The following is a 27,510-nucleotide window of genomic DNA, read 5'->3' as shown; positions in this document are numbered from 1 at the left end:
GTGTGTGAAAAAACAAGACAGATAATAATTTCAAAAATGCACTTTTTTTAGTTTTTGTTTTTTTGCACACATACATTATACATCCTGCTCTGACAATGTTGCTCATAGCTTTTTTTGTTGGAATTACAAATTTAGCAAAAAAAACTGTGCAAAGAACATCATTTTTCTAAATGCTGCCAACTGATTGCATATAGCCTACTGTCAGATCTACGCCAAATTTGATTTGATATGTGTGACTTATTACCAGGTAATAATGTATCAATGCATGTCAAAGATGAAGAGGATGTCCTGGCCATGTATATATATGCTAATGATTTATGTGGTTGACACAATATTACTTTTTCACAGTCTACGAGAATAATGCAATGACCTGGTCAAAATAGTATGTCCCTACGTGTGAAGGCTTACAGGTCTGACAACAGAAATACAGAAGAAGCCTAATTGACTTTCTTTCCTATGATTTGAAACAGTTTTAACGCTGACAACCCAATGGTACTATCTTTATGACATGGATTCAGACAGCTCACAAAGGTCACACCATATGTTTCCAAACATGCTAATTGTTTTTAACAGCCTTGATTCAACTTTTAACTTTTTAAACATAAAGTGGAGTGACATCATCTTATTTTAAGTCAAGAAAAACATACAACAGTATCCATTAGCGACACGTGTTCTTCAAGGATATAGAACCATTGTCAAGGTGAACTGGCACAGACAGCCAGGAGACCTCCCATGTGATATGTGAAGACACAGAAGAGTTGCATCCCATAGACTTTAATAGAAAAATATACATATGAATCTGGAAAGCAGAAATAAAACCTAAGGTTACATGCTTTGTTCGTATCTAACGATAAATGAATTAATAACTTACAAATTATCAAATTCATTAAATAAACGGCATGCTGAAAATTGCTCCAAGCGAACTAAAATATTTGTTATATAATTTCACTGTAACTACATAGTAGTTAGAAGTTATCTGCTGTACTTACTTGTATTTTTGTGTCTTTTAGGACCTGAACTTCCATTATGCTAACGATTCATGTAAGACATATTTGTTATTGCACACGGTTGCTTATTCATGGTAAAACCAATACCTGTCACATTACCCACTGTGATGGATGATTAGTCAGGATAATTCATTTCCTTTAAACTGAATATTGTGAATGACACATGCTTGACAATTCATAGATTGCTATTATTGTTACTTCATACTCAATGCTATGTTCACAGGAAACTGCATAAACAGACATGTATTTATCTCAGTGTCTTCATTATGGTTATATGTCTCAATGTTATGCTACACATACTGTATGATGGTCATATGAAAGGTTAACTGAAGAATTTAATCATTTCAAAAAACAATAATAAGCAATTCATGTAGCTGTCCATCCTATGCAGCGTTGCCAAGAAAATCTATTAACTTGGTCTCCTCTGTAGTCATTGACAACCAGTGTTTGATATGCATCCAACACTGATGATAGATAACATCATATTCAGGTATGAGAAACTATAATCTGTGGGCTGTAATATAAACTATAATATTCCATGAAAAGTACATCTTCGTGGTTCATTTATTGCTCAAACTATCCCATTGAAAATGTTGGATGAAATCCAACACTAAACAATATACAGAACATAACGAGCAACCAAGGATAGTATCTGAGAGTTCTGAAGTATCCCTTTTATATGACATCTCTGTGCATCAACTGTATGGTGTACATTGATTCCAAGACATGTAAGGCCACATTTGTCTTATTCTTTTCCCCACTGCGAAACACATCACTCGAAAACGCTGCACATTATATTTTGCCCTGTTCATAATGTAATTCCTCCCAAAAAATATTTGACATTCATAAATGTTCTCTCTTTTTTAATAGAAAGAATCCTAGTGTACTTTTTTTCACTGTGGATGTTATTCTTTGCTCTGCTTTTTGCATTTTGCAGTTTGACATCCTCTCGTGAATATTCCATTTTTTTTTTACCATAGCTTTAAATGTATTTTCTTCTTGCCATGTGAGAGGAAACCAACTAGCTTAAATGATACATTTGACTAAGCAAGCTAATCAAGGTTTAAAGCTAATTGCAATCTGCATGAAGACCATAAGTGATTTTACAGTTACATCAATTCAATGTTATTTGGCTATACTCTGGATTCCTTTTTATTAAGGACCAACTCTACAACACTGTACACTACATAATCCACATGGAAGTCCCTAATGCCCATTTCCTCTAAACCTAATCTTTAGCAGATATAGGCAACACTAGTCCACTCAGTGGAGTTAGGGGCCAAACTCAGATACAACGGTCACCATTTAAAGTGTAGTATTTGACACATCAATTCTATTTTGGTTCTACACCTATAATTATCATTGTTTATTAGAATATATGTATGGCATTTTACACAATTCACAATTCTCAATCTAGGGAACATGTATCATCTGGAAGATGTAAATCTTTTTCTAAAATGTTGTTTAATATATTTCCATTGATACATACATCTGTGGATATATACTGGATATAAAACCATCCGTAGACCTCGGAGACTACCTGCATATGTGAGATGAATTATATGTTCCATCACAGAACACTCATTTTATCCCTCCTGCTGCCCTTAATCAATATTGCATTCTGCAACAGCAAAACCATTTTTGCAGAACGCTAGTTAACCTGTGAGGCAGTCCCAAAATAAAACATATTGAACTCCATGAGAAGGCAGGACATTCCATTATACTGGACGTAGCTCGGGGAGTGGCATTGGGTGCAGTGTGTGGCTGAACATTTTAGCAGCCCCCATCTTGATGGTGTACAAACTTTTTAGCATTTTTAAGCCAATTTACTGCAATTCAAATAAAAAATCCCTTGAGCTGAGAGAAATCTTAGCAGATTTAAAGCGAATTTCCTGCAATTCTATTCGATTTCGCCTTGGCTAATGCTGTGTTCTAATGCTCGAACATAATTACAAAATCAATACGGCTAAAATCATTGTTTTTGAAGTGTTCAATTCTCCCTGACTGCCTAGCTTTTGGTGATTGTTAGTTCTCAAAGTGTATATTTAAAACATATATATATATATATATAAAGCTTTATTATCTTTTTTGCATACTTTATATCTGGTTTTAATCATTTAAGTTTTACACTGAAAGTGTTTTTCAATTTGTTTTGGCCCAAAACAACACTTAGGTGACCCGCGCAAGGATTACAATGGCAATCTAAGGCCCTGGTTCAATATGAGACGTACTGTATCCTTCAACAAACATTTTCACTTAGCCAATACTCAATACTCATTTTGGGCTCTAAGAGCCTGCGGCTACTTATAGCTACTTAATTTCAAAATAAATCACAGTTTAATGACTCTGTATGAACGTCTGTAAGATGTAAAAATGTCAAACCAAATGTAAATAGTTTCTGAAAATCTGTATTACTTGCTTTTATGTTATGTCTAATAATGTCTTTGTTTGGATATGTCTTTGTTTGGATCTAGGCTGGGCACGGAAAAGGTAACTGCAAAGTATGCAACTCTTTATAAACGTATTATTTTTTCTACATCTTGGTGTTCCTATCGAATCATCAACCACCAGTGAATTTGTGTGTATTAAAGAGCTATTCAGTATGCTTTTAAAGAGCAACCACAGCACACTGTCAACACCATAGACATAGAGAATGATCTATTCTATCTGTGACTATAACTCATTGGGACATGTTTATATATTTTCCACACATGCAGAGAGAACAGCATCTGCAGTATCAGGGCTTTTGGAAAACCCCACAAACCAATGCAAAATGTGTCACTCAATCCCTCTATTCCTCTCCCAGTTCTCCACCTGTGTGAGGCGGCAGTTTGGGCAGCATGTTGGGCAGCAGCCTGGTCTCACGGTCGGGCCAGATGAAGTGTCAGTTCATGCGTGCTCTGGGACACAGTCAGTCTCACTCCTCACTCTCCTCCTCATCTCCCTTAGTGGTTTTGCTTGTGCGCTGGAAACAGTGGACAATGGAGGCCAGGAAGAAGCTGGTCATGATGGCCACTACGGACACAGAGATGCCAGAAAATATGATGATAAGTAAGTCTGTTAAGGTAAGGGTGATCTGACACTCCCGGAAGCTGTCCTGTGATAGCTGGCTCAGTGACACCCGTCTGCCGTCCATGGGTAATGTACACTCCATGCCCTCCACTCCTACAAGGGGACAAGGAAGAGGAATAGGATTAGGACCACACAGAAACCCCAGAAATAGTCCCCATTATCACATTATCATCATGTAAAACAAACTGTCCACTCTAGCAGAAACAACTATATTAACCTTCACAAATAACAGCAATTCTAATAACTATCGAGATATTGACCTCTAGATGCAATAATAACATATAAAGAGTTTTTGTTATTCCAATACTCATTTTATTACGTCTTATTTATTAAATGGAAAGTCTGGATTGGTTTCAAATTCTATGAATTATGATCCTTGGCGGTAAATAGAAGACAATTAACCAAACAAATCACTTGGAATAACCTCTGTTTTTTATTTACGGCATTGTCTGGGACAACCAGAGATAAGGAGCACATTCACTGAACTCATCTCAAGATGTAACCATAATAAATTGGTCTGTCATGCTCGCCAGTGCCAAGTCACTTTGACATATCGTTTACAATGACAAAAACGACAACACATTGTGGATGTCAAGGTTAGTTTCCACTCATCCCATTTTGAGGAACGAACAAACCATGGGTATTTTTCCATCGTGATGTCATTAGTCTTAATTCTGAGTCCCAAGGTGACATGAGCTGTGGATCATAGCCTCACTGAACCAATTTGTTAACATTGAGTAAATATTTGAAGTGCCGTTGACATGCTCTGTGCTGTGCTGATGGGATAACATTATGTGACATGAGAGAGCTGGCTAGATTACAGGCTGTAGTAGTTCCACCGATTCTACCTATGCATATGGAAGGCTTTGAGGTCTGCGCTGTGTGAGAGAGATTTTCAGGTGGCTTGGCTATATAATTCCCAAAGCTGAACAGATACAAAATGGAATGATGTATTCTGGCAACTTCAAACACCCTTATAATACGTATGTACTTTCAATCCAGGACTAAATTGCCAGCTGAGCTAATAATGCATTCGTTTATCTACTACCTCATTGATTTTTATGCTGTCTAGAATAGAAATGAAAGTAATGAACAAACAAGCCTCTTGACATTGCCTGCTGCAATAATGTTGTTTGAAAACACTGCAAGGTTAAACAGCTGATGAATTGGTCAAATTAGCTCCTGTATAGTGTTCTGCATTACAATCATGGCTGTTTAGCTTGTAGAGAAACATATCTGACTCAAGTCTACATGATGAAGAGAATTGATTCGATACATAGTGGCTTTTTTGATTGAAAGGCATGTTTATAGTTGTCTTACACATGAGCTCTGCAGGGCACTGGTTAGTCGCCGACACTGACACTCTTATTGACTTCTGACCTCTACATTCATCACTGTACAGCTGACCACATCCCTTTCTTCCCATAACATTGTTTCATAGTTAAAGCACAGGCCATTGTCAACACAGTGCATGACAACACCTAGCAAAGGTATAAAATGAGAACATTTTTCTACTCGAACAAGGCTGGCCGCTTGGGAGGACAACCGCATAGAGTAAATAAATTGGCTCTTTACACTGGGATGAAAAAGCTAGACATATCAATGAAAATGTTAACTCACAGGTGGGCAGAGAGAAAGCCTATTGGAGGTGGGCCACATGCCAAAGCACGCATGCATATATGTTTTCTCAGTCTCTCACAAACACACACACACAGCTCATTATTTTCTGCTGTCAACATTACAATCCACTCTGCTTTAGGACTTGCCATCCATGCAGTGTGGAATGCGGCTGGTTTTCTCATATATTTTTTTATAAATGTAAGGTGTCAAAGGATTATGTTACAGTTGGTCTGCAGGGTTGTCCTATGGAGTTATTCAAGGAAGGAAAGAGAGGAAGGCTCACTTGATTATCTTACCTAGTTATTTTCTGATAATCTCATTTTGCTATTTTGTAGCTTTGGCAAGTATGTGTGTTTCCCATCGCAGTTTGCTCCTCTCCCTTTAGGTTTTACAGACGCTCCCCACCCCATAGCTGCAATCCTTCTCATTTATTGTACCCTGCGTGCACAACCCATTTGGAATTCCTAGTCTCCAGCAGCGTTTGGAACTGCTGATCTGCTGTCAATAAGGCTGAGTTCAACTCAGTCTATGTTGCCCTTTTTGGCCCTGATGGAGACATGTTTTTTCCCAGAGAACACCACTCCAGCTGCTCTCTCGTCATCTGACCATGTGTTCGCTCATAATCTGGGAGCATCTGGTGGCACAGGGCTAATTATTTTCTTCTAAGGGAGTGACCGTTATTTATAATGAGGGTTACATGGAGAAAATCGGACCTCTCTGAAATGAAAATGAATGGCCCTCTCATCAGCAAAATATATTTCACCTAAATCCTCCCTGAAAAAAAGCAAGTGACCCTCCCCTATACCCAAAATAATGAATGAAAGTGGATAGTAGAGAACGTGTCTACCGTTTACTCTCACTTTCTGTACAGACCAGTGCCTTGCCTTAGATATGCAGTTTTAGATACTGTTCTTCGTCCTGTAAGCATTACATGGCAACGCAGGAAATTTGATGCGCAGGGCTGGCGGACGGAAGGTTGTGGGTTTGAAGACCACCGTGGACAAGAGGAGAAAGATCTCCTTTCTAGTAAAAGTATTGCATGAATCTATCATCTTATTTGCATGTCAGATAATTTACAAAATTATTTTTACATTCTACACCATTTTTCATATTAGCAGAGTCTTTTTTTTTATAAATCAAATTCCACACAAGAATGGACAGAGAGATGTGTATGTGTTCATCTCATCATATTTCTGAGGGGTTTGACACTCTTATGTAGGTTTCATAACCAGAAAAGAATACAATATATGTCACAACAGGTGTAAATATTGGTTTTGACAGTGTTATGACCATATTATGACAGGTTATGACAAGTTATGCCAGCTGTTATGACATATTATGACATGGTTATGACCTGTTACGACATGTTATGCCACTGGGTGTCAAGTAAAGTGTTACCTTAGTTTCCTTCCATTGTATTTTAGAGCTTGTTTCTAGCATAAAGCATTGCCTATACCTATACAGTATAGTCTTCCCATGTTACAAAACAGGTATAACATGGGATTGCATGGTCAGATGGAAAGTTCACCTGGACAACCCAAGAAAGTTTATAAAGAGGCTGCATATAAATTCCACTCAAAGTTGAGTGGAGTCGGATATAGTCTTGGGATCCTTTACATTGCTAAAACCAGCTGTATTGGCAACTTCAATAAGAGATGAATGGCCTCTGCTTTTCACACGGAACTTTGCATTGCAAACTCATGACCCAGGAGACCCAGCCTTAGGCTCTGAGATGGGCCTGTCTCTAGTAATTCTGCCCCAGCATCTCCCTACACTTTGATTAATGAGATTGGAGAGCAAAGTTTGCCTGCAGAGTCCTGTTGGAGTTACTGTATTTACGATATCCTGCTCCTAGTGGGGTACGACGACAGGCCCTATTTTCTTCCAGCACTAAATGTATCCCTGCTTAGGTGACAGTGGATTTTTTTTTTTACCTTGTGCTGATTATCTTGTGGTTAACACATTATTTTTATAGATACATTATGCAGGAGGCCACAGACACTTTTTCGGTATGTGGAAATGACTGAAAAAGGGTGAAATCGGTTTAAACTGAAAACAATGGGCCTTGATTCTTGTGGAAATGGAGCAGTTTCATGCTATTACCATTTCTTTAATAGAGAACAAATAGGTTATATAACGCACCATGGTCCACCCACAGTTTTCTCCCCCCAAATGGAGAGAGTTTTTCAGTGAGCAGAGCCTTGGATTAGGGCCACTGTGCCTCCGGTCACATGCAGTATTAGTGTCATTTACATACACTAAGGGCTCTATTCAAGTGCTACAGATTCCACAATAGAAATGTAAAGGTATTTCCGATTTAGCCGACATATGCAGCATTTAACTTGAATACAGTCTCTGATAAAGCAGGAATATTGCCTATAAATATCAAACACGCTGAAAAGCTTAACTTCCGCAATGCGGATTGAATAGAGCCCTAAGCTTCAGTGGACACCTGTTACACAAATCCTCCTGATTATATAATTCTGACATGAGAATTCTCACTGGGACTCTCTCCAAAATACTGTCTGTCTACCAGACAAACATCCTAGTTTGATTTCCTACACATGACAGACAGGTTCTTCAGTCCCTGTCACAGACTCTGTAGTTTCTCTTGACAGACTGTTTGGTTCTGGGTGCTGGGACGTGGCATCTACAATTCTTTCGAAATCTAAGAGGTTCTTTAAATGGATGGAAGACTGCAGATAGCACACAGAAAATATGAAAATAAAAAAACCTTGAAAAAAGAAATATGAAACTATTTAAAATATTTTACTAAGTTACAGTTAACATAAGGAAATCAGTCAATTTAAATAAATTAACTAGGCCATAATCTATGGATTTCACATGAATGGGCAGGAGCGCAGCCATGGGTGGGCCTTGAAGGGCATGCTAATTTCACACTCCCTCAAAACTTGAGACATCTGTGGCATTGTGTTGTGTGACAAAACTGCACATTTTAGAGTTTCATTGTATTGTCTCCAGCACAAGAGGCACCTGTGTAATGATCATGCTCTTTAATCTGCTTCTTGATATGCCACACATGTCAGGTGGATGGTTTATCTTGGCAAAGGAGAAATGTTCACTAACAGGGATGTAAACTAATTAAAACACACAATTTGAGAGAAATAAGCTTGATTTCCATGATCTTATTTCAGCTCATGAAACATGGGACCAAAACTTTACATGTTGCATTTATTTTTTTGTTCAGTGTACAGTACATATCACTTAATGTGACTTGCATGCCTGGTATGGCCAGTAAAATGATGAGTTTCAGGGCACTTTATTAGGATAAAACTAGGCCCATCAAGCGTTATGATGAAACTGTCTCTCATGAGGACTGCCACAGGAAAGGGAGACCCAAAGTTACCTTTTCTGCAGAGGAAAGGTTCGTTAGAGTTATTTGCCTCAGATATTGCAGCCCAAATAAATGCTTCACACAGTTCAAGTAACAGACACATTCAACATCAACTGTTCAGAGGAGACTTCGTGAATCAGGCCTTCATGGTCGAATTGCTGCAAAAGCCCTCTTCTTAAGGATACCAATAAGAAGAAGAGAATTGCTTGTGCCAAGAAACACAATCAATGGACGTTAGACCGGTGGAAATCTGTCCTTTGGTTTGATGAGTCCAAATTTGAGATTTTTGTTTCCAACCACCGTGTCTTTGTGAGATGCAGAGTAGGTGAACGCATGATCTCTGCATGTGTGGTTCCCACCGTGAAGCATGGAGGAGGAGGTGTGATGGTGTGGGGGTGCTTTGCTGTTGACACTGTCTGTGATTTATTTAGAATTCAAGGCACACTTAACCAGCATGGCTACCATAGCATTCTCCACCGATACACCACCCCATCTGGTTTGCGCTTAGTCGGACTATCATTTGTTTGTCAACAGGACAAGAAAGAAAGTGATGGAGTGCTGCATCAGATGACCTGGTCTCCACAATCACATGAGTTTCAACCCAATTGAGATGGTTTGGGATGAGTTGGACCACGGAGTGAAGGAAAAGCAGCCAACAGGTGCTCAGCATACATGGGAACACCTTCAAGACTGTTGGAAAAGCATTCCAGGTGAAGCTGGTTGAGAGAATGTCAAGCTGTCATCAAGGCAAAGGGTGGCTACTTTGAAGAATCTAAAATCTAAAATATATTTTGATTTGTTTAAAACTGTTTGGTTACTACCTTATTCCATATGTGTTTTTTCATAGTTTTAATGTCTTCACTATTATTCTACAATGTAGAAAATAGTACAAAATAAAGAAAAACCTTATGTAGGTGTTTTCAAACTTTTGACTGGTACTGCATCATAGAATATGATGCAGCTAGAAACCAGTCAGGTTTGCCAGGAGGCACAGGTATGGGAAACCATATGGATAGGTTACAGCTAGTGTCTGCTCTTGAGGGATTACAATCAGGATTACAGGCAGCCTTGGGGATAGGCTGTCCTTTTGTAACCCACTCCCTGTCTCCTGAGGGATTTATCGAGCTGACTGTCGTAGGCTGATATTGGAGGCTTGTATCTCCTCCCACTTCAACACCACAGTGGCTGTAGTGATTGATTCCACTCTCGATACCAGAGAAGTGAGAATCATTAGATGGACCCATGGAATAAAGGGAATAAAGTATCGTAATTTCCAATTAAACTATGGAATGGGCTTTGTTATTTGTTAACTTTCTAGGTATGTTTTTGGAATTTCCAGGTATTGTGTTACTATAATTACAAGCAGATCAAGTGGTTGCAGGTGAATAATAGCAAGGCCCTTGCTTTATGGTAGCCTTAAGTATTGGGTGCACAAGCATCCGCCAAATCCCTAATTTGAGCCTGCCTGATTGTAAAGCAGACAGAAAGAGACATAATCACACAGACAGAGAGAGGGGGAAATTACTCAAAGACAATCAAAGAGAATAAATCTGAGAAGAAGAAGGACAGAGAGTCAGAGGGAGAGAGAGAGTGAGAAGAGACAAAAGGAGATGGGGTAGAGAGTCTGAATGCACAAATTGACAACCCTTCATGTGACAGCGAGGCCAAGGGTGAATCATTCAAATCATGAAGGGATTTCCTTATGTACAGGGACTCAGTGATCTCATAGTTAAATGGGGATACTCTCAGCACAAACATTTAGCATGGCTCATTCAAAACACACATGCGCACACAAGAACAGACACAAAGCCCACAACTGTATAGAGCACTGGTTAGATCCTTCTTTGGTGAGAATAATACACTTGCCATTTAGACATCAATTACTCACATAGCACCTTTTGATTGCTTGCTAACCTATACACTTCAATGTCAGCTTGCATTAATTTTTCAACATTAAATAAACATTAAATGAGGCCAAGGTCAAATACACTCTCTTCTCAAGTAAGGGATGGATCAACATTTACAAAATGGGTACCTGGAGGAAAATGGGGGAGTGTTGTGATTTTTCAATTTCAGTTAAATGGAGGGTTTAGTATTTTTTAAATCTAGTCCAGGGCAGGGTCATGTAATTTGTAAATTATGAAATGTCAATATTTCAATTTTTTTAATTAGTTGCTTATTAGGCTATATATTGATGTGTGCATGATGCCGCCCCTTATCTCAAATGATCCAGAGCCTATGTGACCCAATTCAGGAAACTAGGCGTATGTCACAAGGATTGGTCTGCCATTTAGAAGGATTCTGTCTATTTGAGTTTGTCACTCTGTGTTGGTAATCCTGTCGAAAGCGACATTAAAATGTTTTTATTGTGTATTGGAGCTGCATAAGTGTTGCTCTCTACTTCCTGATCAAGTTTTGAAATCAGTGAAATTAGAGTATGATAGCTAGACAAAACACCTGTCTACAGATTGCATCTTCAAACTGAGGGCAATCGTGGTATGGCTTCCTGACAGGGAGACATGTCCATCATGCATGATGACGTATAAAGAAAGTGAAGCGTTAGCTAGCTACGTTTTCAGATATTACACATTTCTAATTTTGACAGTTTTTAATTTCAAGCAAAAGTGTACTGTTAGCTAGATACAGTGGGGCAAACAAGTATTTAGTCAGCCACCAATTGTGTAAGTTCTCCCACTTAAAAAGATGAGAGAGGCCTGTAATTTTCATCATAGGTACACTTCAACTACGACAGACAAAATGAGATTTTTTTTTTTTAATTAATTTATTTGCAAATTATGGTGGAAAATAAGTATTTGGTCACCTACAAACAAGCAAGATTTCTGGCTCTCACAGACCTGTAACTTCTTCTTTAAGAGGCTCCTCTGTCCTCCACTCGTTACCTGTATTAATGGCACCTGTTTGAACTTGTTATCAGTATAAAAGACACCTGTCCACAACCTCAAACAGTCACACTCCAAACTCCACTATGGCCAAGACCAAAGAGCTGTCAAAGGACACCAGAAACAAAATTGTAGACCTGCACCAGGCTGGGAAGACTGAATCTGCAATAGGTAAGCAGCTTGGTTTGAAGAAGACATAAAAGACCACTGATAATCTCCCTCGATCTGGGGCTCCACGCAAGATCTCACCCCGTGGGGTCCAAATGATCACAAGAACGGTGAGCAAAAACCCCAGAACCACACGGGGGGACCTAGTGAATGACCTGCAGCGAGCTGGGACCAAAGTAACAAAGCCTATCATCAGTAACACACTACGCCGCCAGGGACTCAAATCCTGCAGTGCCAGACGTGTCCCCCTGCTTAAGCCAGTACATGTCCAGGCCCGTCTGAAGTTTGCTAGAGAGCATTTGGATGATCCAGAAGAAGATTGGGAGAATGTCATATGGTCAGATGAAACCAAAATATAACTTTTTGGTAAAAACTCAACTCGTCGTGTTTGGAGGACAAAGAATGCTGAGTTGCATCCAAAGAACACCATACCTACTGTGAAGCATGGGGGTGGAAACATCATGCTTTTGGGCTGTTTTTCTGCAAAGGGACCAGGACATCTGATGTAAAGGAAAGAATGAATGGGGCCATGTATCATGAGATTTTGAGTGAAAACCTCCTTCCATCAGCAAGGGCATTGAAGATGAAACGTGGCTGGGTCTTTCAGCATGACAATGATCCCAAACACACCGCCCGGGCAACGAAGGAGTGGCTTCATAAGAAGCATTTCAAGGTCCTGGAGTGGCCTAGCCAGTCTCTAGATCTCAACCCCATAGAAAATCTTTGGAGGGAGTTGAAAGTCCGTGTTGCCCAGCAACATCCCCAAAACATCACTGCTCTAGAGGAGATCTGCATGGAGGAATGGACCAAAATACCAGCAACAGTGTGTGAAAGCCTTGTGAAGACTTACAGAAAACATTTGACCTCTGTCATTGCCAACAAAGGGTATATAACAAAGTATTGAGATAAACTATGTGATTTTCTGGATTTTTTTTCTCATTTTGTCTGTCATAGTTGAAGTGTAACTATGATGAAAATTATAGGCCTCTCTCATCTTTTTAAGTGGGAGAACTTGCACAATTGGTGGCTGACTAAATACTTTTTTGCCCCACTGTAGCTAACATTAGCTGGCTAATAACTGACACTATTATTCGTATATCCCAGAGCCGTATTCATGCAGGGTAGTAACTGTGTTCATTGATGTTTAACTAGCTAACATTAGCTAGCTGGCTTGTTAGCTAAAGTTACATGACGTGTGTACAACACTCGTTGAATATGGCTGGCGTCAGTAAACGTCTGCAAAAAAGCATAATGAAATTGTTGCCAACAGAGCTGGTTAGGCTGTTTTCATGTCATCCATAGGTAAACAAATCATCAGTCAGAGCGTAAATTGTGCGCTCTGAGAGAAAAACGAGATGGTTGGGGCTAAAGCATAAGAGGGTGTGAACAATGATGAATGGGTGTAGACAAAGAAGAACTCTTCACTAGATACCAAAACATTCAAAGGCCAGTTTCTCAAAAGTGAGTTTACACGTTGATCAACTTTCAAAGCAGAATTACTTTCCCACTGTTCCTCAAATGCAGTTTATGATATACCATTTTGTATCTCTGAGTCCCTACATTTATCCAATGTAAAAAACACAATTTCAAATTTTGCTACATAAGACCGAATCCAGGTGGTGAGTCATCTATAGGCTATAGCCTATGAAGTGCATGCTCGAAGAAACACAGAGCAAAGTTTTATTTCTAAGAAAATGTACTTCCTTCCAGAGTCTTTTGCACTGCTAGGATGTTGTAAATAAAACTAGGCTGCATTACACACTGCAATGGATATTCCAACCTTGAGCCTGCTCTGCTCTTACTCTGCTCTTACTAATTCAAACTTTTTTTGTGCTGCCTAACCAATGCTGTGCTGTGTAGGCCTACAGTGGCAGTTCAGGAGGAGAGTCAAATAATTATTCCGAGGCCTATTCCCAGAAATTATATTATTGCGCGCGGACTACCCTATAGCCTATGGTCTGTTCCGTTTGAGAAGGAGAGCTCGAAGATGAGAAGAAGTTCGAGAGAACTTCAATAGCTTGCTACTACTATCATTTATTTTAATAAAAACTAAATGTTGCTTTCCATTATATATTTATCAGATTTATTGATCTCACAGTAAGCCAGATTCGAGTAACTTACAATGTGGTGTTGAAACTTGAAGCAGCAGCCATGGCACAATCAATCGGAAATGGACAGCTAATGCTGCTAAATGTAGGCAAAATTCATTTCAACAACAAGAGGGCTTTGTGTGGTAGCAATTTCTTCCTATTACATTTTTTTTGTATTTTACCCCAAATGTAGATATTGTCTCATTGCTGCCACTCCCCAATGGGCTCGGAAGGCTAAGGTCGAGTCATGCGTCCTCCGAAACATGACCCGCCAAACAGCACATCTTAACACCCACCCGCTTAACCCGGAAGCCAGCCGCACCAATGTGTCAGAAGAAACACTGTTCAACTGATGACCGGGGGTCAGCCTGCAGACACCCGGCCCGCCACAAGGAGTCACTAGAGCGCGATGAGCCAAGTAAAGTCCCCCCGGCCAAATCCTCCCCTAACCTGGACAATTGTGCGCCGCCCTATGGGACTCCCAATCACAGCTGTTTGTGATACGGCCCGAGATCGAACCCGGGTCTGTAGTGGTGCAGCGCCTTAGACCGCTGCGCCACTCGGGAGGCTATTTCTTACTATTTAAGAAATAATAGTTAGGCCTACCTGTTTGACAGATAAAATTAGTCTATAGGGTGCTACTTCCATGGATTTGTCGGCCAATTCCTCCACCCACCAGGCACTTCTAAATAGCCTACCTCCGTGTCAGGGTGGTTAAGTTAAAACCAGGAGTCGAATTGACGGGGTATGAAAGGGTATTCCTTAGGCCTACATTTTATTGAAGAAATGGCAAAAAGTACAGGCCTACCCCTTGTTGATTTTTTATTTTTTATTTTATTTCACCTTTATTTAACCAGGTAGGCTAGTTGAGAACAAGTTCTCATTTACAACTGCGACCTCGCCAAGATAAAGCATAGCAGTGTGAACAGACAACAACACAGAGTTACACATGGAGTAAACAATAAACAAGTCAATAACACAGTAGAAGAAAAAAAAAGAGTCTATATACATTGTGTGCAAAAGGCATGAGGAGGTAGGCGAATAATTACAATTTTGCAGATTAGGAGTGATAAATGATCAGATGGTCATGTGCAGGTAGAGATACTGGTGTGCAAAAGAGCAGAAAAGTAAATAAATAAAAACAGTATGGGGATGAGGTAGGTAAAATTGGGTGGGCTATTTACCAATGGACTATGTACAGCTGCAGCGATCGGTTAGCTGCTCAGATAGCAGATGTTTAAAGTTGGTGAGGGAGATAAAAGTCTCCAACTTCAGCGATTTTTGCAATTCGTTCCAGTCACAGGCAGCAGAGAACTGGAACGAAAGGCGGCCAAATGAGGTGTTGGCTTTAGGGATGATCAGTGAGATACACCTGCTGGAGCGCGTGCTACGGGTGGGTGTTGCCATCGTGACCAGTGAACTGAGATAAGGCGGAGCTTTACCTAGCATGAACTTGTAGATGACCTGGAGCCAGTGGGTCTGGCGACGAATATGTAGCGAGGGCCAGCCGACTGGAGCATACAGGTCGCAGTGGTGGGTGGTATAAGGTGCTTTAGTAACAAAACGGATGGCACTGTGATAAACTGCATCCAGTTTGCTGAGTAGAGTATTGGAAGCTATTTTGTAGATGACATCGCCGAAGTCGAGGATCGGTAGGATAGTCAGTTTTACTAGGGTAAGTTTGGCGGCGTGAGTGAAGGAGGCTTTGTTGCGGAATAGAAAGCCGGCTCTAGATTTGATTTTAGATTGGAGATGTTTGATATGAGTCTGGAAGGAGAGTTTACAGTCTAGCCAGACACCTAGGTACTTATAGATGTCCACATATTCTAGGTCGGAACCATCCAGGGTGGTGATGCTAGTCGGGCGTGCGGGTGCAGGCAGCGAACGGTTGAAAAGCATGCATTTGGTTTTACTAGCGTTTAAGAGCAGGTGGAGGCCACGGAAGGAGTGTTGTATGGCATTGAAGCTCATTTGGAGGTTAGATAGCACAGTGTACAAGGAAGGGCCAGAAGTATACAGAATGGTGTCGTCTGCGTAGAGGTGGATCATGGAATCGCCCGTAGCAAGAGCAACATCATTGATATATACAGAGAAAAGAGTCGGTCCAAGAATTGAACCCTGTGGCACCCCCATAGAGACTGCCAGAGGACCGGACAACATGCCCTCCGATTTGACACACTGAACTCTGTCTGCAAAGTAGTTGGTGAACCAGGCAAGGCAGTCATTAGAAAAACCGAGGCTACTGAGTCTGCCGATAAGAATATGGTGATTGACAGAGTCGAAAGCCTTGGACAGGTCGATGAAGACGGCTGCACAGTACTGTCTTTTATCGACGGCGGTTATGATATCGTTTAGTACCTTGAGCGTGGCAATCCAGCTCGGTAACCAGATTGCACAGCGGAGAAGGTACGGTGGGATTCGAGATGGTCAGTGATCTGTTTGTTGACTTGGCTTTCGAAGACCTTAGATAGGCAGGGCAGGATAGATATAGGTCTGTAACTGTTTGGGTCCAGGGTGTCTCCCCCTTTGAAGAGGGGGATGACTGCGGCAGCTTTCCAATCCTTGGGGATCTCAGACAATATGAAAGAGAGGTTGAACAGGCTGGTAATAGGGGTTGCGACAATGGTGGTGGATAGTTTCAAAAATAGAGGCTCCAGATTGTCAAGCCCAGCTGATTTGTACGGGTCCAGGTTTTACAGCTCTTTCAGAACATCTGCTATCTGGATTTGGGTAAAGGAGAAGCTGGGGAGGCTTGGGCGAGTAGCTTGCGGGGGGGGGGGGGCTGTTGGCCGAGGTTGGAGTAGCCAGGAGGAAGGCATGGCCAGCCATTGTGAAATGCTTGTTGAAGTTTTCGATTATCATGGATATATCGGTGGTGACCGTGTTACCTAGCCTGAGTGCAGTGGGCAGCTGGGAGGAGGTGCTCTTGTTCTCCATGGACTTCACAGTGTCCCAGAACTTTTTGGAGTCAGAGCTACAGGATGCAAATATCTGCTTGAAAAAGCTGGCCTTTGCTTTCCTGACTGACTGCGTGTATTGTTTCCTGACTTCCCTGAACAGTTGCATATCGCTGGGACTATTCGTTGCTATTGCAGTCCGCCACATGATGTTTTTGTGCTGGTCGAGGGCAGTCAGGTCTGGAGTGAACCAGTGGCTATATCTGTTCTGAGTTCTGCATTTTTTGATCGGAGCATGCTTATCTAAGATGGTGACGGAGTTACTTTTAAAGAATTTACCAGGCATCATCAACTGACGGGATGAGATCAATATCCTTCCAGGATACCCGGGCCAGGTCAATTAGAAAGGCCTGCTCGCAGAAGTGTTTTAGGGAGCGTTTGACAGTGATGAGGGGTGGTCGTTTGACTGCGGGCCCGTAGAGGATACAGGCAATGAGGCATTGATCGCTGAGATCCTGGTTGAAGACAGCGGAGGTGTATTTGGAGGGCCAGTTGGTCAGGATAACGTCTATGAGGGTGCCCTTGTTTACAGATTTAGGGTTGTACCTGGTGGGTTCCTTGATGATTTGTGTGAGATTGAGGGCATCTAGCTTAGATTGTAGGACTGCCGGGGTGTTAAGCATATCCCAGTTTAGGTCACCTAACAGAACAAACTCTGAAGCTAGATGGGGGGCGATCAATTCACAAATGGTGTCCAGGGCACAGCTGGGAGCTGAGGGGGGTCGGTAGCAGGCGGCAACAGTGAGAGACGTATTTCTGGAGAGAGTCATTTTTAAAATTAGTAGTTCGAACTGTTTGTGTATGGACCTGGAAAGTATGACATTACTTTGCAGGCTATCTCTGCAGGAGACTGCAACCCCTCCCCCTTTGGCAGTTCTAACTTTGGCAGTTCTATCTCCTCCCCCTTCGGCAGTTCTATTTTGAAGACAATAAAACAGATCTGATTATCTAAAGTGATCGATAACATCGCTTTGTTCTGTGATGCTATAAAATATCTGGGAAAATATCTGGAAAAGACTCTGTTGTATATGGGGATATCATTGATTCATTTATTTGACATTCAGAGGCTGAGCTACAACCTTTTATAGCCGAGGAGACAAAAACTGCTCTTGGCTTGGGAAGTAATTTAAATCTGTCACTATCAATTGATTCAGCTATTCACTTTCTGTACAATAGAACGTGTTTAAACCCAGACAGCTTTTAGGGAAACACGTGTGACCTCTTGTTGGGTTAAGCCACGTAAGAAGAGTAGCCAGTAGTTAAAGCTTAAATGTTTCTGCATTGATAGATCTACTCTGTCTGGGGTGGAAATGTAGGCCTAACTTGTTTTATTTATTGAATTAACTAGGCAAGTCAGTTAAGAACAAATTCTTATTTACAATGACGGCCTACCCAGGCCAATCCCTAACCCAGACGACCCTCAGCTAATTGTGCACTGCCCTATGGGACTCCCAATCACAGCCAGTTGTGATACAGCCTGGAACCAACCAGGGCCTGTAGTGACACCTCTAGCACACTGAGATGCAGTGCCTTAGAGCTCTACGCCACTCGGGAGCCCCTTTTGAAAGTACCATACTCATATTCCTAATGACATCTCAGATTTAATGATTTGCAAACAGGGACAGTTTCATTGAAAACAAGACTTATTGATTTGGCATTGGAGAAATATGATAAGATAAACACTTAGGCCTATCTCTCTGTCCATTCTCAGCTCGTCATTTCGGTAATTTGTGTGGTATTTAAAAACATTCTGCTAATATGTAAAATTACATTTTTATAAAAGACAATGTTTTCTTGGACCTGCAAATACGATAGATTTGTGTAATGCTTTTACTATAAAGGTGATATTTCCACCCCTACTCTTGTCCACTGTGGTCTGTGAACCCACAACCTTCCGGCTGGCAGCCCTGTGCGATATCAAAATTCCTGCGTTGCCTTGAAATGCTTACAGGACAAAGAACAGTTTCTAAAACGCCATATCTAAGTCCAAGAAGTGAGGGTAAACGGTAGGCATGTTTTCTGCTATGCACTTTATGTTTTAATTATTGTTTTCTGTGAAATATATTTTGCTGAAGGGAGGGCCATCCATTTTCATTTCAGACAGGTCCAATTTTCTCAATGTAACCCTCATTATATATAATGTTCACTCCCTAAGTGGAATAATACATTTTCCCTTACATCCATGCCCGAGGCAAAGACAGTTGATAACTGTGTAATGTAATGCAATGTTAACTCCATACTGTATATGCAACAGTTATGTGGAGAGCTAGTGAATTCACAGTGGCGTCATACTTAGAGAGCTGCTCACACAGTGTGGTGGAAGCTCTCTGGGAAGTAACCTAATAGGCTGTGAAGGAAAATTCAGACTTTGATCCTGTCACATGAGCAGTGGATCATGAATGGTGTTGATAGCTGTGACACATTAGGCCTCAGACACTGGCCCAAGGGACCCATGGGAGCTGCTCTGCCCTGTCCTGCCCTGTCTGTGTCTGTGGCTCCTGTTACCCGGCTGGCTACTGTGCTATAGAACTGTGTTGCTCTAAATGATGCATGGCCTTTGTTCATCCTTAACCCAAGAGCACTGGAGACAGGAGTGGATCATGTTTGCACTCATTCCCCTAATGAAACATTTAGGTGCCTGATTAGTGGCACACAGGCAGACCTGCGTACAGGAACGTCTCCTTAGAGGAGTGGACTGACAAACATCTGACTACACAGACTGAATCCTTGGCAGGTTTATGGAGAGAGGTTGTCAATTGATATGCAAGGTGGGTCATCATGACACATGATTCAGATTAAGATCAGTCATTATTAATTTTACAACAGTCACGATGATTTCAAATACATTATCAACAGGTATAGATACAGTATATATGTGTCTTACACATTTGTCCATTTTGTAAAATAGTCATCTGGACAGCAACACTTTTAATCCATAAAAGCCCAGGATTTTAGGCATTTACAACCCACTCAGCACAGTGACCCAATCACAGTTATGCAAACAGAGATATGCTAGTATGTAGTGCAGTGGACTGGTATCTAGCACATGGGAAATTAGCATGAGAGAACAGGCACAAAATGGCTCCATAGCATGCCTACACTGCTGCTGCTAGACAGGGTCTAATCCATGATAAAATCATATCCACAAAGAGAAACAACAAGATTAGGACAGAGGGAGATTCCTGTAGATTTGATGGAGTTTCCTGTATGGTAATTTGGGAATGATTTGACAGATACGGATAGAGGAATGTGTCCATGTTTTAATTATTCCATGTTTCCATGTCTATTCTGGTAACATAAACTGTCTGTTGATGCGGTTTGTGTATCCATCCTAACCACTACCATTTTAGCTCTGAATTAAAGGGTAACATTACTCTATGACAAATCATACACCTAAGGAGGATACTGATTATGGTTCTGTGAAGGGTTGATACATAATCAGGAGCTTATCAAATCAACCTCATTCTATAAATGACTGGTCATCTGTCATTGCATCTGTCTCAATAGCTCCAAACACGCACGCACACATGCACACACAAAAATCACCAATCATGAATCAGGTCATTTCATAATAATCCGAGAATATTTAGGGTGCTTTGAAGTGTTCACACCAACGCATACCAACAATTCAGCAATAGCAACTTAGTATTGTTAGCAGCGTGTAGGTGCGTCTGACTCTATAATTTGTCCTTGGGAACAGTTTCTGTAGGTGTGGTTCACAACAATTCCTTTACAATGTGAGCAATTGAGAAGAGACTGGTTAGATCGTGCACAGATTTTCAGCAAACCTGTACAAGGATTATTTCTCTTCTGATATCCCAGACCCATGGGAAATTACATTGACTTGAAAAGGCCTCTGGAGCTGCAGCCAGGGACTTCAAATCATAAGTTCTCCTTTTGCCTTCAGATTTACAGCTTTGTTGACTTCATGTATATGCATCAGCAACATTTCTTATTTTTAATGAGCACAGAGGCAGTTCCAGAACACTGTGCCCCTGTGCTCTATGAATTGCTAAATTGCAAATGCATTCAGCAGTAAATATCACGCATATTCCCAATTCTGACACAAACTGCAAAGTGTTCTTCAGGTCTACTGCAACATAAAATACAGTGGGGCAAAAAAGTATTTAGTCAGTCACCAATTGTGCAAGTTCTACCACTTAGAAATATGAGAGAGGCCTGTAATTTACATCATAGGTACACTTCAACTATGACAGACAAAATGAGAAAAAAAATCCAGAAAATAACATTGTAGGATTTTTTATGAATTTATTTGCAAATTATGGTGGAAAATAAGTCAATAACAAAAGTTTATCTCAATACTTTGTTATATACCCTTTGTTGGCAATGACAGAGGTCAAATGTTTTCTGTAAGTCTTCACAAGGTTTTCACACACTGTTGCTGGTATTTTGGCCCATTCCTCCATGCAGATCTCCTCTAGAGCAGTGATGTTTTGGGGATGTTGCTGGGCAACACGGACTTTCAACTCCCTCCAAAGATTTTCTATGGGGTTGAGATCTAGAGACTGGCTAGGCCACTCCAGGACCTTGAAATGCTTCTTATGAAGCCACTCCTTTGTTGCCCGGGCGGTGTGTTTGGGATCATTGTCATGCTGAAAGACCCAGCCACGTTTCATCTTCAATGCCCTTGCTGATGGTTTTCACTCAAAATCTCACGATACATGGCCCCATTCATTCTTTCCTTTACACGGATCAGACGTCCTGGTCCCTTTGCAGAAAAACAGCCCCAAAGCATGATGTTTCCACCCCCATGCTTCACAGTAGGTATGGTGTTCTTTGGATGCAACTCAGCATTCTTTGTCCTCCAAACACGACGAGTTGAGTTTTTACCAAAAAGTTATATTTTGGTTTCATCTGACCATATGACATTCTCCCAATCTTCTTCTGGATCATCCAAATGCTCTCTAGCAAACTTCAGACGGGCCTGGACATGTACTGGCTTAAGCAGGGGGACACGTCTGGCACTGCAGGATTTGAGTCCCTGGCGGCGTAGTGTGTTACTGATGGTAGGCTTTGTTTACTTTGGTCCCAGCTCTCTGCAGGTCATTCACTAAGTCCCCCCGTGTGGTTCTTGGATTTTTGCTCACCGTTCTTGTGATCATTTTGACCCCACGGGGTGAGATCTTGCGTGGAGCCCAAGATCGAGGGAGATTATCAGTGGTCTTGTATGTCTTCCGTTTCCTAATAATTGCTCCCACAGTTGATTTCTTCAAACCAAGCTGCTTACCTATTGCAGATTCAGTCTTCCCAGCCTGGTGCAGGTCTACAATTTTGTTTCTGCCGTCTTTTGACAGCTCTTTGGTCTTGGCCATAGTGGAGTTTGGAGTGTGACTGTTTGAGGTTGTGGACAGGTGTCTTTTATACTGATAACAAGTTCAAACAGGTGCCATTAATACAGGTAACGAGTGGAGGACAGAGGAGCCTCTTAAAGAAGAAGTTACAGGTCTGTGAGAGCCAGAAATCTTGCTTGTTTGTAGGTGACCAAATATTTATTTTCCACCATAATTTGCAAATAAATTCATAAAAAATCCTACAATGTAATTTTCTTTATTTTTTTTTATTTTTATTTTGTCTGTCATAGTTGAAGTGTACCTATGATGAAAATTACAGGCCTCTCTCATCTTTTTAAGTTGGAGAACTTGCACAATTGGTGGCTGACTAAATACTTTTTTGCCCCACTGTATGTGTGTGAGTGCCCACTGGACAAAAACGTAATTTCAACACGTCATTTCAACTAAGGAAATCTATGTGATGACTTTGAATCAATGTGAAAAACTGATTGGATTAACAAAAAGTCATCAACATAAGGGCTTTTCATACTTTTTTTTACCAAACTTCTAACCTAAATCCAATGACATGATGAAATGTTTTGTTAATTTCACGTTGAATTCACGTTAGTTGGCAACTCAACCAAATGTAAATCAAAACTAGATGTTTAACTGACGTCTGTGCCCAGTGGGTGTGGTTGATGACGCTAAATAGAAAAGGTCACTATGTTTTTTATCTTTGTCAGGTGGTTTTGACCAGTCTTATGCTAAAGCCTCCTAGCCAGGTCACACAGTAAACACGCACTGGGTTGAATGTAAGTGCCTTACATGAGGTGAGAAGCTTCACTGCTAACTCAATTTGAGAGTGCATCTCTCGGCCCAGTTGGCAGATATGCCAGAGGGGTTGGCACACTGGGACCATGGCCTCTTGTTCACTGTTGCTGATGTGTGCTTGGCCAGCATCTCTAATAGAATTCATTACAGCCTGCAGTAGACAACACTGAGGACCAGTGATGAATGCATTTGCAGTCTCTTACCACGGGAGATCGAGGTATTCCTGACAATTTATCAACTTCTCTTTCTCACACAGCCCCAACCTTTTGTGGTTGCTTTATTATTGAGAAGTAGGAGGGAGAGAAAGAGGCATGGCAATTACATGCTAATGCACAAACTAAACGTGTGAGGATGTTTTTGTTAGTTGTCAGCGATTTGCCATGTCCACCCACTGCTTGCATAGGGTAGAAAATATGATTAGAAATATTATTTGTCTCCACACAAGCCTCTATAAAACATAACTACTGTTGCCCTTGCATTCCTATGATTAAAGAAGAACAACAAAGTAAGGTTATGTCAACATGATGTCCATATCCACAGAGTGATGTATCACACAGATATAATGGAAAGGATCCCTGGGCTATTGTCAGCTTTACCCAGTTTGCCTGAATTATAGATTGTATATCTGAGTTTATCTAAGCAATCCTTTATCCATCAAACCCAGTAAGGAAATCATATTTGCAAAAGGATACAGATACAGTAACATGAGATGGGTCAATGTTTGTCATTACAATGTGTTGATGTCCCATATTTATGTAGATCATCATGTTACAGTATTTTCCCCTGTGAAACGACCTTGGCTTGGAGACAGTGACAGCTGTGCATGCTTATTTATGTACTTTGTCTATTGGTTCATATGCCGACTTAACGTATTCATGATGTTTTATGCTGTGAGGCTTTACCTTTGAACTGAATACAGTACACATATTTACATTCACAGTGTCAAACATATCATTTGGGGTAACTAGATTCAGCACACCTGAACTATTGGACCATAATATTCTAACAACAAAGTGTCCTACATGTTTGTGGTTCTATATAGTATTATCTGGTGGGCTATACACAGTCTTGCTTGAATGATTATTATGAATAGACATCAACAGATATATAAGGACAATATTTGCATTTTCAAGGACAATATCTAAATACTATTCAAATGTGATGTCAAGCAAACAACATGTGGCTCGTTAGTTTGTCTAAATACAACAAATGGTGATTGGAGTAATGTGGAGTCAAATCTGAAAGTTCTAAAATATGAATCTATTGGATTGGATAGTTGGCTACTGTGTATCCTGTAGCCTGAGGTTTGTTACGTTTCTACCTTGAAAAGAGTGGAAGAAATGCAAATCTCTACAATTAAGCTTTGTTTCCCTCTGCATTATAAACACATGAATCCCACAACAATAGCTGCTGGGATCGGATGTTCAGTCTAATCATCTCCATGTAAGCAGACGTTACCCTTTGTGTGATACACACTCCTGTGGGAGAATTGTAATCCCCTTTGTCTTTTGTTGTTTTTCCTATTTGTGTGCCGTGCACACATTCTGAGAGTGTCCCTGAGACACACAGAGAGAGAGAGGGGGCCCACGCCAACACATCAGTGCCGTAACGTTACCTAACTCCCCCAGGCAGAAACACAATAGTAAAAGACTGGATGGGCTCCAGCTTCCACCACCAGGAAGGAGAGAGGGAGGGCGAGCTTGGTTACAGTGGTCGTACAAACAGCACTCACTAATTGATTGATTTAGTGAAACATTGATAGACCACTGGCCTGAGGGAAGAGGCAGGTGTTTGGCTTGGACAGTACACTACACACACAACCACGGTAACATAAATCTCATGCTCAAGCAGAATTGTAAACGTGAGGTGTTGACTTTCTGTTGTTGTGTTTGTTTTGCTGATGTGGATGAAGCTGCAGACAGTCTGTAGTGAAATGTATCTGACACCATCCCCCTGAAGGTTTCCCCCTAGAGCTCGTCTTTCATTGTCTTTCATTACTCTCCCTGGTACTGTGGGTTGTGGCAGGAAAAGAAAGAGGGAGCCAAAATTAGAGCAGAGGAAGGGGTTCCTCTTTCTACTGGGAAAATATAAATAGAACACACAGCAATGGCATGGCAGAGGATTTGCTGAGATAATATAATCTTAATGTTGCATGACTTTCCTTTATTTAGGCCAAGCCAGCTGTAAGTAAACTAACATCCCCCTGATGAAGACACTTACCATTTGGAAGCTTTTGACTGTTTTCCTCCAGCCATCCAAACAGGTTGGCAAAGTTGCAGTTGCACACCCAAGGGTTGCCCTCCAGTCTCACCACCCGTAAAGAGGGCAACTGGCTCAGCGCCCCCACCTGAAGGCCAGACAGGGCGTTACGCTCCAGCTCCAGTTCACGCAGGGAGGTGAGGCCCAGGAATGCATCCTCGTTGACCCTGCTCAGATAGGGGTTATTGCCCAGGCGGAGTTTGATCAGGCTACGGGACTGCCCAAAGGTCCCCGAGGGGATCTCAGTCAGGTTGTTGCTGCCCAAGTCCAGAAACACCAGCCTGGAAGAGGTGCTGAGGGTGCCCGGCTCGATGTGGGACAAAGAGTTGTTCCGTAGGTCCAGGTAGACCAGGTCACTGTAGAGCACTAGGAAGTCAGAGGGAATGCGGGGGATACAGTTGTCAGACAGAAGGAGCCTGCGGACGTCCAAGGGGATTTCATCAGGAAGACGGGTGAGTCCACGGCCGCTGCAGTCCACAGTGTGGGGGTCCGGGCACAGGCAGCTAGCTGGACAGTTTTCCCCCTGAGCCCGTAAGACAGAGGACAGCAAGACGAGGAGAGGCTGGAGCCAGCAGACACATGGCAACATGGTCAAGGGGGTAAGAGCAGAGAGGGGCAGAGGAGGCTTGGGGTGAGAAAGAATGGGAAGGGGTGTCGGGAAAGAGAAGCGGGGGTGAGGGTCAGAGGGTGGGAGATTAGGAAAGGGGAGGGGAAGGGGAGAACGAGAGGGAAAAGGGGGGGATCAATCCCTGTGCAGGAGCATCCTGCCGTTCTTGAGATTAAAATCTGAGACAGCTCCGGCATCAGGCAGCGAGAGAGCAGCGTCGAACGCTGTGTTCCGAGATATCATGTAGCAAGCATCCTGGATAGAATAGAGCACTGCTGGCTTTGAAGAAGCTAGGGGAGGGAGATGGCAAGAAGTGGGAGGGAGAGAGCGAAAGAGAGTGAGCGAGCTAGATAGAGGGAGAAAGAAAGAGATCTTAGCAGAAAGATTAGGGTGGTTTAGCAAAGGTAAATAGAAACTATAGCGAAGCAGGAATAGAGAGAAACTGGGGGCACAGACAGGGGGAGGGGGGCTAAGGAGGGGGCTCTGTCCGCCGGGTTAACTTGGGGGATTGACTGAGGAGGACGCCTGGGTCTCTGAAACAAAAGGATACACGCCGGGGTAAGTCAGTCTCAGGCAGATCAAGTGAAGAGGGAAATTGTTACATCCCTCCATTTGTCACAATGTTGCAAATGTCGGAGAGACAGACAGCAAGGTTTATTGCGTGGGAATGCCTGTCGATCTGATCTGCCTGCTAATCTTAAAGGATCCAACAGTAACACGGCTGAAGTGTATGCAAGGTTTTTTATTCCTTCTCTACCTCCCTGTGCTCTGCAACTCACCAGCCGAGCAGAGCTCGACAAAACACTCCCCAGCTGGGTCCCGACGCTCTGTTGCTATTGAGAGAGAATCCAAATGTCCGTGGAGAAGTCATATTCATGCAGATGACAATCCTGAATTTAGCACAGTAGCATTCAATTGAATGTCTGTCTGTCTGTCTGTCTCAGAATGTGCCAGGGTTTATCTCATGCCCTCCTCATTGCTATGAAGGAGGCGTGCCTTTAGCATGTTGACAAAACATGATGTCACTTCCTAGTGTGAAAATGTTTGGGTTGTTTCACTAAGATTTTTTAATTTGTTTAAATCCCAATAATTTCTATTACTGATTGTCATGAATTTAACAAATAAATTAATAATTAAATGTATGATTAATTAATATATATTGATATAAATATTGATATTACAAAATATTTTGTATCATTATGTATCGCTTTTTTAATTTGTATTTTGCATATTTTATGGTTTAACCTTTTGATATCATAGACTAGTATAAAGGGCTTTATATAATGGCTTTGTTGAATACTTGTTTCTGATTGGCTTGAAGGGCATTCTAGAGAATGCATTATTTCCCTTTAT

The 27,510-nt window shown here is 41.5% G+C and overlaps 1 protein-coding gene across 1 annotated transcript; it reads right to left on the bottom strand.

The window, feature by feature from the left end:
* Positions 1 to 25: 25 nt before the first annotated feature.
* LOC109896630 (leucine-rich repeat-containing protein 38-like) lies at positions 26 to 27,140 on the bottom strand. Its single transcript, XM_031812664.1, has 2 exons — positions 25,512 to 27,140; positions 26 to 4,172 (listed from the first exon to the last, which is right to left on the bottom strand). The coding sequence occupies exons 1-2, from the start codon at positions 26,137 to 26,139 to the stop codon at positions 3,925 to 3,927; spliced, it is 876 nt and encodes a 291-aa protein (XP_031668524.1). The 5' UTR covers positions 26,140 to 27,140; the 3' UTR covers positions 26 to 3,924.
* Between the last annotated feature and the right edge of the window lie 370 nt (positions 27,141 to 27,510).

This window comes from Oncorhynchus kisutch, linkage group LG1 (genome assembly GCF_002021735.2).
Source record: "Oncorhynchus kisutch isolate 150728-3 linkage group LG1, Okis_V2, whole genome shotgun sequence".
Lineage (NCBI taxonomy): Eukaryota > Metazoa > Chordata > Actinopteri > Salmoniformes > Salmonidae > Oncorhynchus > Oncorhynchus kisutch.
The sequence above is the reverse complement of the archived record's forward strand: the minus strand, read 5'-3'. Positions and strand labels throughout refer to the sequence as shown.